This window comes from Histomonas meleagridis, assembly GCF_020186115.1.
Source record: "Histomonas meleagridis strain 2922-C6/04-10x chromosome Unknown contig_6, whole genome shotgun sequence".
Taxonomy (NCBI): Eukaryota; Parabasalia; order Tritrichomonadida; family Dientamoebidae; genus Histomonas; species Histomonas meleagridis.
In genome coordinates, this window is record NW_027150902.1 from 194,488 (window position 1) to 208,835 (window position 14,348).

General features: G+C 29.2%; 3 protein-coding genes across 3 annotated transcripts; 2 read left to right on the forward strand and 1 right to left on the reverse strand.

The window, feature by feature from the left end:
* Positions 1-5,115: 5,115 nt before the first annotated feature.
* GO595_007904 (3'-5' exonuclease family protein) lies at positions 5,116-7,908 on the forward strand (the record flags this gene model as incomplete). The annotated part of the gene is made up of 1 exon (XM_067921419.1): positions 5,116-7,908. One exon carries the CDS (start codon positions 5,116-5,118, stop codon positions 7,906-7,908), a length of 2,793 nt encoding a protein of 930 aa, XP_067771738.1.
* A 2,612-nt stretch (positions 7,909-10,520) lies between these two features.
* On the forward strand, positions 10,521-10,907 carry GO595_007905 (40S ribosomal protein S12; the record flags this gene model as incomplete). Its single annotated transcript, XM_067921420.1, has 1 exon — positions 10,521-10,907. The coding sequence occupies one exon, from the start codon at positions 10,521-10,523 to the stop codon at positions 10,905-10,907; it is 387 nt and encodes a 128-aa protein (XP_067771739.1).
* Positions 10,908-13,358: 2,451 nt separating this feature from the next.
* GO595_007906 (Rab family GTPase) lies at positions 13,359-13,958 on the reverse strand (the record flags this gene model as incomplete). The annotated part of the gene is made up of 1 exon (XM_067921421.1): positions 13,359-13,958. The coding sequence occupies one exon, from the start codon at positions 13,956-13,958 to the stop codon at positions 13,359-13,361; it is 600 nt and encodes a 199-aa protein (XP_067771740.1).
* Between the last annotated feature and the right edge of the window lie 390 nt (positions 13,959-14,348).

Here is a 14,348-nt window from a genome sequence, read left to right on the forward strand (position 1 = left end):
TAAAATTCATTTTGAATAAACTATTTTTATTAAGTTTTAATAAAAATCTTTATTTAATTAAATTACATTTGTTCAATGAATTTATCTTCTTTAAAATCTTCTGCAAAAGGATCTTCTTCAATATTTGATATGGATATTCCTGTTGTAAATGTATTTGTAGTTTCATTTTCCTTTTGTTCCGAAACTTCATTAATTTCTTCTTTTTTACTTCGAACACGAATCAATAACACGACAAGTAATGATATTACAATAATAACTACAACTACAACACAAACAATAACAATAATTATTGTTGTTTTATCATCGTTTGTTTGTAATTCATTAGTGAAAAATATTGTATAGAAATTAGAATAATAACTATAGTATGTTGTATAAATAATAAGTGAATAATTATAATAAATAAATTCCGTTTCAATATAAGAAAATGATGATTCGCTTATAAGCAATGAAAATGATTTTGTTTGTGTTGCATAACCAGTTAATGAAAACGAAATCGATAATGAAATTGTTAATATATATGAAAAAGATATTGTTTGATCGCTTTGAAAAGATTTGGTAAATGTATTTGAACACGTAAATGTATTCGATTTGGTAAATGAATTTGAAAATGTATTCGAAAAATTGAATTTCGATGCAGCAAATGTGTTCGTATTCGAAAACGTATTCGATTGTGAAAATGCAAGTGTTGGCATTAACGAACAGCCTTCAAAAGTGTCTGCGGTTACATATAAATTTCCAAAACTTCGATCAATGTAATCCTTCGGTACCATAACTGCTGCAGAAACATTTGCAAATGCATTTACTCCAATGTATGGCTCTTTTGTTCCATAAAAGTAAATACATTTTAGATTTGGACAGGATGAAAATGCAGAACCTCCAATTTCTTTGACATTTTCTCCAATTATAACATATTCCAAATTACTGCAAAAACAAAAAGCAGAAACTCCAATTGCTGTGACTGAAGAAGGAATTGTGATGTTTGATAACTTAGGACAAGATGCAAATGCATAATTCCCAATTGTTTCGACATTTTCTCCAATTACAACATATTCCAAATTATTGCAAAAACAAAAAGCAGAACCTCCAATTGATGTAACCAAGTTGCCAATGTGAACATACTTCAGCATTGGCCATTCACTGAATTCGCTACTCAAAATTGAAACATTTCCGTATATCATAACACAAACAGCTGAATGCGAATATTCGTCTGCATAATCATTTTCGTTGTATATTAAAAGTGTATTATTTTCAGTAATATATATTTGAAATGCATTAGTGAAAAATAAAACAAAAAGAAATGAAAAATAATTTGTTTTCATATTATTTGGTTTTAAGATATTTTTCAAGAAAAATTTCACATTTAAATACCTTTTGAAATATATAATTAAGAAAGCAAAGAATATTATAGTAGTAAAAAAGAGATAATTGAGTTTTGCACCTGTAAAAATATTGAAAGAATATAATGTTTGAAGAAATCCTGATTGAAAATTAGAAATTAAATTTTTATATTGAGTAAAATTAAAATTATGAAACACATGAAATGAATACATAAATAAACCTAGAAGATCATAAAAATTTAAAAATGAGGAATTCATAAATTCATGCTTTTGCTCAAGATTCAGTATTTTTATGTTTGAACATACAGCAATCCTTAACATTTTTTCATTTATGTCAATGATTGCTATTTTCGATTTGGATTTTGAACATGAAATGGGTAAATTCTTATGAATATTTAGTGATATGAGTTCACTAAATGTTTTGTATTTGAGTGGGGTTTGGTGATTATTTTTGATAATTAAAATGTGTTTATTGGGCCTAAAAACATTGAAAAGTGTTGTATTTTCAACATAAAATTTTTGAATGGAGTTATTGAAAAAAATCAAAAAAACGATAAATTTGTTTTTGTTATTTTTTATCGTTTTCATTTCACCTGTTAAGAAAATTTTTGGCATTTGAATTGCACGAACATCGTTTTTCTGTAGGAATTTGGCATAAACCGCCGTTATTGGTATTGAAAAAATTGTGTGTAAAAAATGTAACGCATTGAATTTCTTTTGGTTTCTAAGAGATTTAACATTTCCCAATAAAAAATGTATGAAATCAGAATGGATTAATATTAAGTCATCATGATGAATAGAAGTGGCTTGTATACATGGAATTTTTTAAATGGATACTTTGAAGTTGAATTTTTTGATTTGAAAATTTGTGAAATCTATTGATAAAAAAATATGTTCGCTATAAAAACCATGAACTGTGTATAACATATATTGAATCAAAGACAATACCTTTGATGATAAATGGCTTTGAAAAATTGCAAATTTAATTCTTGATACATTGATTTTTATATTCTGAAATTTCAAAATTGAAGTTTCGAGCATATGCGAATTACTGTGCTCTGCTTTGTAATTGATTTTGAACATTTTAAATATTGCTTTTAGATTAAAAAACGATACTACATGTGCTGTAAGGGTAATAAATAGGGCTATTCTTAGAAAAACGACCCAAAAACATGATTTTTTCATGTTTCAAGACGACGTTTTGATGAAGGCCGCTACCAAATGTCCATCGGTTAACACAAAAGTTTAAAATTTCACGGTTAAATGTTATGAAATACTTTGCATAATATAAGTTTTTCAATTTAAGCCTAATCACTAAATGATGTCTGCCAATGCTAAAAAATAAACAAATACAAATAATTATATATGCACTTTTAAAATAATACAATGAACACCATTTGCGTCATCATTTTAGTGATAAATTTGAGAAATAAAACAAAAAAACTGTTTAAGCATTGCGATAATTTGACACGTTTATCGAAGCTTCATTCTTAATATATATGAAACTTTAGTCATCCGGATGTCTTACAATTGTTTAAAGACAGAGAGAAGAAATTGTTTTAAATTGTATGATCATCACCTTGATAATAAAATTGAAGAATAATCACTTTGCTTGAATACTAATTTGACTTAGTTCATAATAAACAATGTAATTTGTACTTTAACAACATTAATGTGATTGCAAGTAACACTGTAGCTACAGTGCATTAGCGCATTCGCATATCAAAATGTAAACTCTTTTTATATTTAAAAAATTCATAAGATGAAACTATTCATATGTAAATAATAAAATAATAAAATTAGAATTTTAATTTCATATTTGATAGTGACGCTGTTATAAAGTGCTGGTAATCATCTTCTGATATTTCCAGGTTCAAATATTGTTCTTCTTTTTGCGTTAATGCGATTTTTGCGCTTCTTAACATTCTTAAATCTGCTGCGCCCAAAACGCTTATCATTTTATCAAGGTCCACCACGAACTGATCGATAGCCTTTTCGTTTGACCAACCAATTCTTTTGATTAACATTGAATAAACGCAATTATCAATTTCTTTTGCAATATTTGGCATAAAACCGTTTTCGAAAAGTGACGCGTCGAGCACTTTTCTAATTTTTGAAATATTCGATTCAATTATTTGTAAAGCATTCAAAAGTGACGGTGTGACAGAACCGTTTTGCCATTGAATTTTGTCTTGATTTAAATATTTTTCTGCATTTTTCTTAAATAATTTTATAATTTCATTGGAAAGAATATTACAAAGTTCATCACATTTTTTCTTGGAATTTTTGGAATCTTTATCAAGACCTTTTGTTTGACAATCATCAAGTTCGAAAATTTCATTTAGTTGAATCGAAATTAAATTAAATGTATTAATAATCAATGATTTCTTAATGTAATCGTCGATTTTCTTAAATGATTTATCGAGAATTGAAAATATATATTTATCCGCATGTAGGATACATTTCTTGATATATAAATGTCGTGAATTTGATGATAAAACTGTTGGAAACAACTCATATAATTTGCATAATGAATGTGTTATGGATAAAGGAAAATCATTACTGCCCTGATCAATAACTGATTCTACTGATTTGGAGATGGTTTTCACTTCGATAGACATCCATTCTTCACCGATTTTTTGGAACATTAAATCTGATAATAATTGAAACTTAATAACAGAAACTGATAACATCCATTGATCAAAAACAACAGAGTGTTCAAATACGTTCCGATAAAATTCACATTTCCCATCATTAAACGATAAAACTTGTAAAACACATTGATGAATAAGCGATGAGGTTACTCGGTCCATTAACGGTTTCTTGGCATATTTTTCGGGGTACGACAGGATGATCAAAATGGATTGAATCGAGATTCTGAGCAAACCGATAATAAACTGAACAAGCGAAAAGTTGTTTTCTAAGCCTGAGTTTTGGCAATGATAAATAAACCGTGTGGTAAAAATTTCAGATGCTTCTTTAGATAACTGATCTTCCCAGTTAGGATCGGTTTGACGGATTTCATCAATTAAATGATAATATGACATTGATTGTGAAGAATATTCTTTTTGGTCAGAAAGAAATATAGAACTTAGCGAATCTTGGTTGCAAACTGAAAATGTATGAAGCTTTTCATTGAGTTGAGAATATAATTTTTTCCTTTGACCTGATTTAGCTTCATCAACTTTTTGTTGAAGAAGTTTTTTAATGTTTGTATAACCATTGGTATCACATTCTTTAACATATTTCTCCAAATCACTAAGATTATTTATGTTTTGAAGTGAAATCAAGGCTAAATTCAAAACTTCATTTGTGTGATAATACTCATTGAGAACGTCTATTCCAAGTATGCTAGAATCAAAATTATTTTGACTGGATTTATAAATTTGGTTATAATTATTTTGAAGATTTGATAAATTTGCTTCATGCTCTTCCATGCTTAAATTTTTAGATATCAATTCATTAAATTCTTGTTGCAAATCTTTTTTATTGCTCTTTAATTTGTTTAAAGATTTTTCAAGCTCCTCGATTTTTTTCTCAGATTCTTGGATTATTGAATTCAAGTGATCTGGGTTTTCGTATAGATCAATAATATTTTCTTTTTGAAGAATAGAGGATAATAAGTCGGAGGAAATATCTTCCATTATTATCTGTCAATATTTTCACTATCCTGTGAATGTTCACAGAATAAAATTTGAATGAATTTTCTGCCATTTCTGTTGCGTGTAAACCAAAGAAGTTTTAGAATGAACAATTCGTTCCAAAAAACGTTTTTTAAATGGGAGAAGTGATTCGGTTTCAATCCGAATCCGATTTATTATCATATGAAGAAGTTCCATGGGCCCTCTCTGAATCACACGAAGTTGAATTTTTCACTGGAAAAATTTTTAATGTCACATTAATTTCAGTTGAAAACCCAGACTTTGAAGATTATCTTATAAAACTTGATGATGGATCTACAATTGCCCTTGATCTCGAGTGGGAAAATGAACTTTCTCTATTTCAATTCTGCACATCAAAGGGAGTATTAATTGTTAGACATCCAAAAGGACCTGGAAATAAAATTTTACATAACTTTTTGGCCAGCCATAACTTTTATGCAAAAGGGATTAATAATGACTTAAAAAAACTCAAAGAAAAATTTGGAGAAAATTTCTCAACACAAATTGAAGATATTGCTAAAACTAGACTTTCTCCATATGGGCACTCACAAAATTTTATGGAAATGACAAATAAATTTGTTGGTAATCCAACTGTTACATTCAAAGATATCAGAATCACAAAGTCTAATTGGGATAGTCCGGTTCTCACAAAACGTCAAGTATTATATGCTGCTTTTGATGTTGTTGCCTTATTTTGTTGTTATCCAAACTTCCCTCCTCCGATGAAAATCCAAAAAACTCATCAACCTGTACCACAACGTCCGCATAAAACTCCACAACGTATACCTTTCTCACAAATCGACATTCCTAAACGCGTTCGTCCTGTCAAAGAGAAGAAAGAAACTATTACCAAAATTATCCTTAAAAAGACAGATGCCAAACTTGTCTATAACTATGTTATTTATGTTTCCTCCAGTCTTAATTGCATTGGTATTAGTAATCTTTCATCAAGTCTTCCTTTCAAAGATGATATTGATTTTATCTCTTCATATTCAATTGACGATAATCATTACCTATTTCTTTCTCTCCTCCATGATCATGATATAACACCATACTTCTCCTCTTTTGAGAAGGTTCCACAATGTGATCCTACAGATTTTACGGAAAGTGACGTGATGTACATTTTTAACGTTCCCCAAACGGTCAACAACGCCGATAGCATCATGATGCTTCTTTATTCATTTGGCAAAGACCATCGAATCATAATTTATGATTATTATATTAGAATACAACCTCACAACTCACAATCTTCACTTCGTACATATTCTTTTTTACCATATATAAAATTTGGCGATACACATCTTGATGTATATACAATTCCAAGTTTTTTACCAACAATTCGGGCAACTTTACCACATTATTTTACCGAACCTGACGTGGATAACTTATTTTCACCATACGGAACAATTGTTTCGAAAGAGTTTTTAAGAAGTCGTACTGAACAAGAACCGAAAACTATATTAATAAAGTATAAAACTGTTGAAGAAGCCGAACTTACGATCGCTTCTGTCAACTACACTAAAATTAATGATTTTACTGTTTATGTCTGTCGATTTGTCGATGAAAATCACACTCGGTTTTTGCGGAATTTCGAGCTAACTGTACATGAAATAATTGATGATCGGTCACTTCGACAACGTTTCGAGAAGTATGGCGACATACTTCAAGCTCATTTTGATTCAAGATTTAATGTTGGCCGTGTTCAATTTTATCGACAAAAAGCTGCACTCGCTGCACTTTCGTCTGAGCCAAACACAACAATTTGCCCTTATGGAACGCTTGCTTTTGTCCGAAATCTTCCAATGGATATCACCAACGAGCAAGTCCTTGAACTTACCCAACAGTTCGGTACTGTCCTTAACTTCATGTTCCGCGAGCTTGACCCTTATATGAGGACTGCAATTGTTGAGGTTACATATTCGAAACAAGAAGAAGCTACTGCCCTTAAAAAAGCTTACCACTTGAAAAAATATTGCGGACGTGAACTTGAAATAAATGCAATTTCCCCAAATGATGCCGAAGCACCTATTTGGAAAATGCAACAAAGGAAAAATTGGATTTCAATTTATTCAAACGATTTATCAAAAGAAAAGATTTACGAAAAGTGCTCGGGTTATGGAACGGTTTTAGAGGTGCTCCAATTTGACGATCGATTTTATGTCAAATTCTTTGAACCAAATCAAGCAACTTTAGCACTTGAAAAGCTTGATTTTGAAAACTGTGGAACAGTGTCAGTGAATCAGTTTGTTTATGATATCTGTCCTGATGATTTTGAGATTGTTCAACAAGAATTTCATCCACGAAAATATACTCCACAACAAGTAATGGCACTTGCCATTGATCCTGTTCCACAATCTTTAGACATCAACAAAATTAATGAGATTCTGAATGGTTTACAAAACTATGAAGCAAAGTTTACAATATCACATGAATTTGAAGGCAGAAAACGTGCATTGATATATACACAAAGCAAGCGAATGGTGAATATAATACATGGTAGATTTCATAACATTAAAATCGAAGGTGAGTTATTACCATTAAAATCATATCGAGTTGACGAAATACCATTTGGGCCAAAGAAATATCCATTCAAGGATTTACACTCACCAAAGAAGATGCCAATTGTCATTGATCCAATTCCAGGCTCATTAACAGTTCAGAAGATAAATGAGATTTGTGCTGAATGTGGAAAATTCGAAGCGAAAATCACTCCTTCAGCAAAGTTCGAAGGAATGAAAAGAGCTATTGTTCAGCCAAAGAATGCAAGAGCAAAAAACAAATGCTTTAAGCTCCTTAACTTAACAACCATTGATGGAATGACACTTGTTGCAGTTAGAATGAGCAAAGATAGTATTCCAAAGCCAATTGGATATGTTGAGGAGGAAGATGTTGAAGAATTTATTGATTGAAATTTTTTCTTCTTTGATCAAAAGTGTCAAAACTTTATTGAAAAGTGGCAAATTCAAGTGTTTTTTAGATATTTGTAAACATTTGTTATCAACATTTTATTGGTTAAAAATTTAATGGAAAGTTTCAAAATGAATGAGGAATAAATGAATGTGTTGCTTTAGATAAATATTATAATATTTGTTATTTTAAAGTGAAAAGCCACAATTATGATATGAAACACAAAAATTTATTAATTTCACATATTTGTTCTCATAAATTTAATGAAAAATATCATTTCGATGAAATTTATTAGAAGTTTAAGATGTATCTTCAAATGATTACAAGATTTCCACATGAAAATGTATATTTACCTATATCATTTATTAATACATTATTCATAAACAAATATTTAAAACATTTACCGTCAGTGGATAAACTCGAAACACTGGATAAACTCGAAACAGGGGGGGGGGTCATTTTATAATTTTTGAAATTTCATTAAAAACATTAAAAAACTGTTTTTCACTTCATTTTTTTAATGTTATCATCAAGAGATAGCAGAATATTAAAATTATTCGCTGCTGTAAGGTCACACAAGTCAAAATACTACCAAATGGTAACTGCAGCCGAGGAAAATCCAGGTGTCATACGACCAATTGCCAAAGAGTTCTTCGTTTCCACAAATTATTTTTATGGTGTCTTAATATCGTACGAACTCGGTTTAGATACAATAGCGGATTTGGGTTCAAATAAACATAAAAAACATCCGGGAACAGCACTTTATTTGAACCCACGATATCAAGAAGAATTAAAACAATGGATTATCAAGAGAAATAACAAAAACAAAGCACCAAATGTTGAAGAAATACAAAACAAAGCATATACATTCAGAGTTGAACAAATTAAGTTTGCCAATGCATTTGCTGATCTTATAAAATCACAAAAAGTCAAAAACGAAGTTAATATAGAAGTAATTAAACCCGAGGTGGATTGGGTGTACAAATTTTTAAAAAAACACAAATTAAAGCTTGTCAAGCCTGATTCATTGGATATTTCACGTGCACAAGCATCTTGTGCATCAAATATTTTATTTTGGTTAGATAACATATTTACACAAGATATTTCGTTTTTATTCCCCAAAAATGCAATTTTTAATATGGATGAAATGGGAATCAACTGGAATGACATTACAAGGGTCGCAGCATCTAAAAATTCGTAAAGACCGGTTTGCAAAACTCAAAATCAAATCAATAATCATTTTTCTGCTGTGATTACGTTTTCAACGAATCATGACTTCCCGATGCCATTTTTGATTAGGTGGTCTATTAAATGTTCCACAAGTGTTAAAAAATTTATCTGATGAAAAAAACTTCCCAATTTATGCAAATACGAATGGTTCAATGACACAAGATTTATTTTATGAATATTCGATTTCTTTCACCAATTGGATTCATTCGTATGAAGAAAGGAATGGTATGGACCCCGATCAACCAATATTGTTGTTTTTGGATTCCCATACATCAAGATAAAACCCAAAAGCGATAAAAAATTACCGAAAAAATAATATTATAGTATGCACTTTTCCGGATTATTTGACACACATCATTCAACCGTTTGATGTTGTAATTGCTGCACCATTACGTGCATATTATAAAAAAATTGTTCGAAAGCTTAAAGCCAAATATTTGGAAAAAAATAAATCGGAAAAATTGACACTTGATCAAAAAAGAGAAATAATAATACTTGCATTGATTTCATCAATGCAAACTGTTATCATTGACATTAATACTGAAGCAGCATTCGATAGCACTGGTTTTTTTCCAAGAAATCCATTAAAAGTTTTGGAAAACCCAACAATCATTGACGATACGGAAAATCCACTTTTCCCGGACGGGAAAACAACCAAACGGTTTTCTTTGGCGAGCAAAATAATAACATCTGATGATGTTTATAATTTGCTTACAGAAAGAAAAGCAAAAGAGTAAAAAACACTGTAATATTGAATTTTTAAATTTTATTTTTGTAAAATCAAAAATAACCGCTGTTTCGAGTTTATCCACTGACGGTAATTGATCTATAAAATGTTACATATTCATTTAATGATCCACTTTCTTCTTCTAAAAAGAATATCTTTCACCAGATGATATATAATATCAAAATTTGTTTGTGATTAAATTTGTTGAAGTTTTTAGATTTCATCATTTCTAGCTATGTTTGCAATTTCATATCGATTATATCCTTTTTTAATGAATTGTTTATGAAGTTCCCAACAATTGTTCTCTGAAATTTTATAATTAGCATTAAATTTTATTATTTTTATCTTTTTGCTTAATTTGATGCTTAAAATAATATTTTTAGTATAAAATTTCTTCTGTTAAATTAAATATTAATTGTTTAAGAAATAAGCAATGCTAATGGCTTGACTTTCAAAATTAATGTTTACTCTTTTTAAATTTTTTGTTGTTAAGTGAAAAATCATTATATCATTTCATTACTTGTTAAACGACACTTTTTTATTTAGATATAAACTATACAAATATTTTTATTTGATTTTTCGGTTAATTTCAATCACTATTTGGTCATTGGTTTTACAAAACGGCTAAAAGTGACTCTGTTGGGCCACATTGTTAGAATGTCTGCTGAAAACACTACTGTTATCGAAAATGGTCTCCGTCAAATTAACCTTTCTGGTCACGTTGCAAAAGGTTTCAATTGCACTGTTAAGGCTATCATAAAAGGAAAGGCTAAGCTTGTTTTTCTTGCAGATGATACAGATAACAAAGATTATAAAGCTCTCATTACAGGCCTTGCAAAGAAGAACGAGGTTAAGTTGGTTGCTGTTCCAGAGAAAGAACTTCTTGGAAGAGCTCTAGGTCTTGCATCAATACGTCATGATGGAACAGTTCGTCGCCAAATTAAATGCGGTGCTTGTGCTGTCGTCAAGTACGGAAATGTTGTAACACCTGACGTTGAAGCATTTAGAGAAGCATTTGATCCTATTCCTCAAGAACAACAATAATTTTGAAATAAATTATTCCCAGTGATGAATCAACTATGTTTGATGAACGGGAATTAATTTCAAAGAAGGTGATATGACATAAGATATAAGAATAGCATTTTGTTTGTTTTCATACTTTCTTTGATATTTTTTCTCGTTTCTCTTTTTGTGATTGTTTTTGAGGTTCTGTAATGACTTTTTTTGAAAATAAGAAATTTTTTATTTGAACTGATTAACATTTCTTCTTGCTTAAATTATTGTTTAGGAACCTAACTTTAGGTGGTTCTGAGTGCACATTAAAATTTTTGGAAAATAAATTTTTTTATGTTTAGAAAACATAAAAAATCATAAGAAGCATAATATGGCTTTGACTTTTTTGTAAATGTATTTTATGTTATTCAATCATTTTATGGTTGGAATTTGCTTAAAAGCGTTACAATATGTGATTCGATATCAAATATTGTATAAATTTAAAAATCATCATTTGGCTAAAATGTTGTGAAAAATGAATCCTCTGCATATTCCAATTGATTAACATTAACAGTAATTAACTTTAATGAAAAACTACAAAGCTGGATCATCAGCTGATGTTTAAGTTAAGAAATATTAATTATTTGAGAAAATGTGAATTCAATTGGATACGAATTTTCATCATTAATCATATTAAATGTATTTACTACTGTGCCAAACAGAACCAGCTTTTTTCGGATTCAATGTATTTTCTGGTGTTTTAAAAGCTAAATATGTTATGACATTGTCAACATTACCCAGTATTGATACATTTGCTACATTAAGTAATTCATGGATCCACAACCGAAGATTGTGACCCAATTCCAACATTCACTCCATAGAGAATTTATATAATCGCTTTTACTTTAGCATGTTTATTATCATTTACACTATTTCATTATATAATGCGATGATGTCTAATTCATTTACTGTTTTACGACAAAGATATCACAAACGTATATTCGCAATTTATATTTTATAAATATACATTAAATGCTTATTCAACGTTTTACAGTTATTGCTTAGCTTTCTTCACTTTAATTTTCCATAGTGGGCACTATTAAGTGACGGAGGACTCACTACATCTGAACTTGCTTAAGCATTTCAGACCAAAAATTATTTATAAAACATTATGTAAAATATTCTTTTTGTAAAAATTTTTAGTTTTTTACAATTAATTAATTTAAAGAATGTTTACTTTGAATACATTATAAAGGTTTTATGCAAGTGCATGATGCTGCATAATGAAACGCATGAACTAATAAAAATTCTCTTTTTGTATGTTTTTAATTCATCGTGTTTTCTTGGTTGCGAACGATGTCTTCTTCTTTCTTTTATTTTTTAACAGGAATTTTATACAATTTGGTTATGGAACCTTCTGTCACTTTTTATAATAAACATTGAGTTTCAGCTTTGTGAACATCTTCCGATGCAAAAATAATAAAACACGTATCAGCAAAAGTTTAACCAATGAAATAACTAAAAGGCGAAGCGGTTGAAGCTCTCTGTATCGTTTTTGACTTATTTATCAATAAGTTTCTCAAGTTTTCTCACGAATGTGTTATTTCTTTTTGGCTTTCCCCATACATTTCTTTCGCTCATTATAAATTTCTCCACAAAATTCAGGTTTAAAGATTTTTGGTGATCAATTATTTATTTCTCAAACTTTCAAACATTACACTTGCCTTACTTCGAAATCCAAAGAGGACATATACTTTACATCCTCATCCCATGAAAAAGCGAATGTATCCATTAAAGTAACAAATTTTATTATTCTAAAAGATAATGAAACCTATACATTTAACATCAGTGCAGAAAAATGTCATTGGCATTTCCCTTTATTAGAATTACCAATTTCATATGTTAAACATTATTTCAAATTCTTTTCTTTAGTATTTAATCATTTCACATTCAAAGAACACTTAGCATTTTCAATGAATAATATTTTCATAAAGAAAATGTTCAAATTCATTAAAGTTATTCAAGTTCTGATGCATAACATTTTTATTTTGGGATTTTTATTATTTTTTGAAATTAAACTTTTAATGAACAAACTGAAAACATGCGAAAAGAAAAAACATAAAAACGTTTTAATTTTTGTTATATTTTTCATAAATTCTTTTCAAATATTATATGATAATAACTCAACATTAATAATAACAAATTTAAATGATTTTACTGAGATTGATCAATATAAAAACGTCACGAAATTTGTAAGCATTAGTGAAGGAATTTCTTCGATTCCGAGTGGTGCATTTTCGGAATGGCCATTAATTATTTCAGTTAATTTTGGTAATTCTATATAAATTCAAAAATTCAGTGGTTTATTTAGGTAAAACATCTTCCAATTAAATGCCAAGGGAAATCATCGCAAAATCTTCTTCGTTCATATGACAAATTATTGATACTTATTTTGATCAAAATACTTGTTGCTTTGTAATAAATTGTTCAAAAAATTTAGAATCAAAAGATGGTGCAAGGTGAACCATTATTTTTTTCTTGAGGTTCTTCGGGTTTTTTAGCATCTTTTTGTTGAATATACTTTTTGATCAAAGAGATGAACATGTCATCAACACCATCTCCAGTTGCAGCGCTCGTTTCAAAGTACATGCACTTTTTACATAATTCTTCAACTCTTTTGACCGCTGCTTCGTGCGTTATTTTGCGGGGTTTGATATCTTTCAAATTTCCGCAAAAACAAAAAATAGCATCTGGTTTGGAACTTTGTGCATCATCAAGCCATCCTTCTAAAGATTCGAATGATGTCTGACTTATTTCATCAGTTTCAGGATCTCCTACAGCAAAAACAATTATAATAATATCAGAATCACGATAGCAAGACCTCAAAAGGTTTTTATATTGTTTCCGTTGTGAAGGAGTATCAAAGATTTTAATGTTAAACTCTTTATCATCTATAACAACTTTTTTGGATAATGCATTTAAAGCGATAGTTGCTGTTGTCTCTTGGAAAGTTCCATCAACAAAACGTGATACAACTGCTGTTTTCCCAACAAGCGAATCTCCTACAACAGCAATTGTTATATTTCGAGGATCCTCACACATCCCAAATAAAAAAAAATGCCACTTTAATAAACGATTAAAACCAATTCAAATAAAATGTTTTCAGTTCACTTGTCAAATTGTTGCTTAAACAAAGAATTCCTCCAAAATATAACAAAGTATTTTAATTAAACTTATATATATAAAATATAAATTAAATTCTATTTAATTGTACCTCGAATTCCATTGACGAATTTTTTATGATATTTCAAAAATTAATAATCGAATCACAGATGCTAAATATCCTGTATAACATTAAAACCAAAGTAATTCTAAATCTAATCGTTTTATCACGGATAAAGTTCATTTTTATTAAGTTTTTTCGTTCAACACTTCGAAATGTATAAAATAACCGCTATGTAACGATTCAAATTGAATAAAATTTGGTGGTCT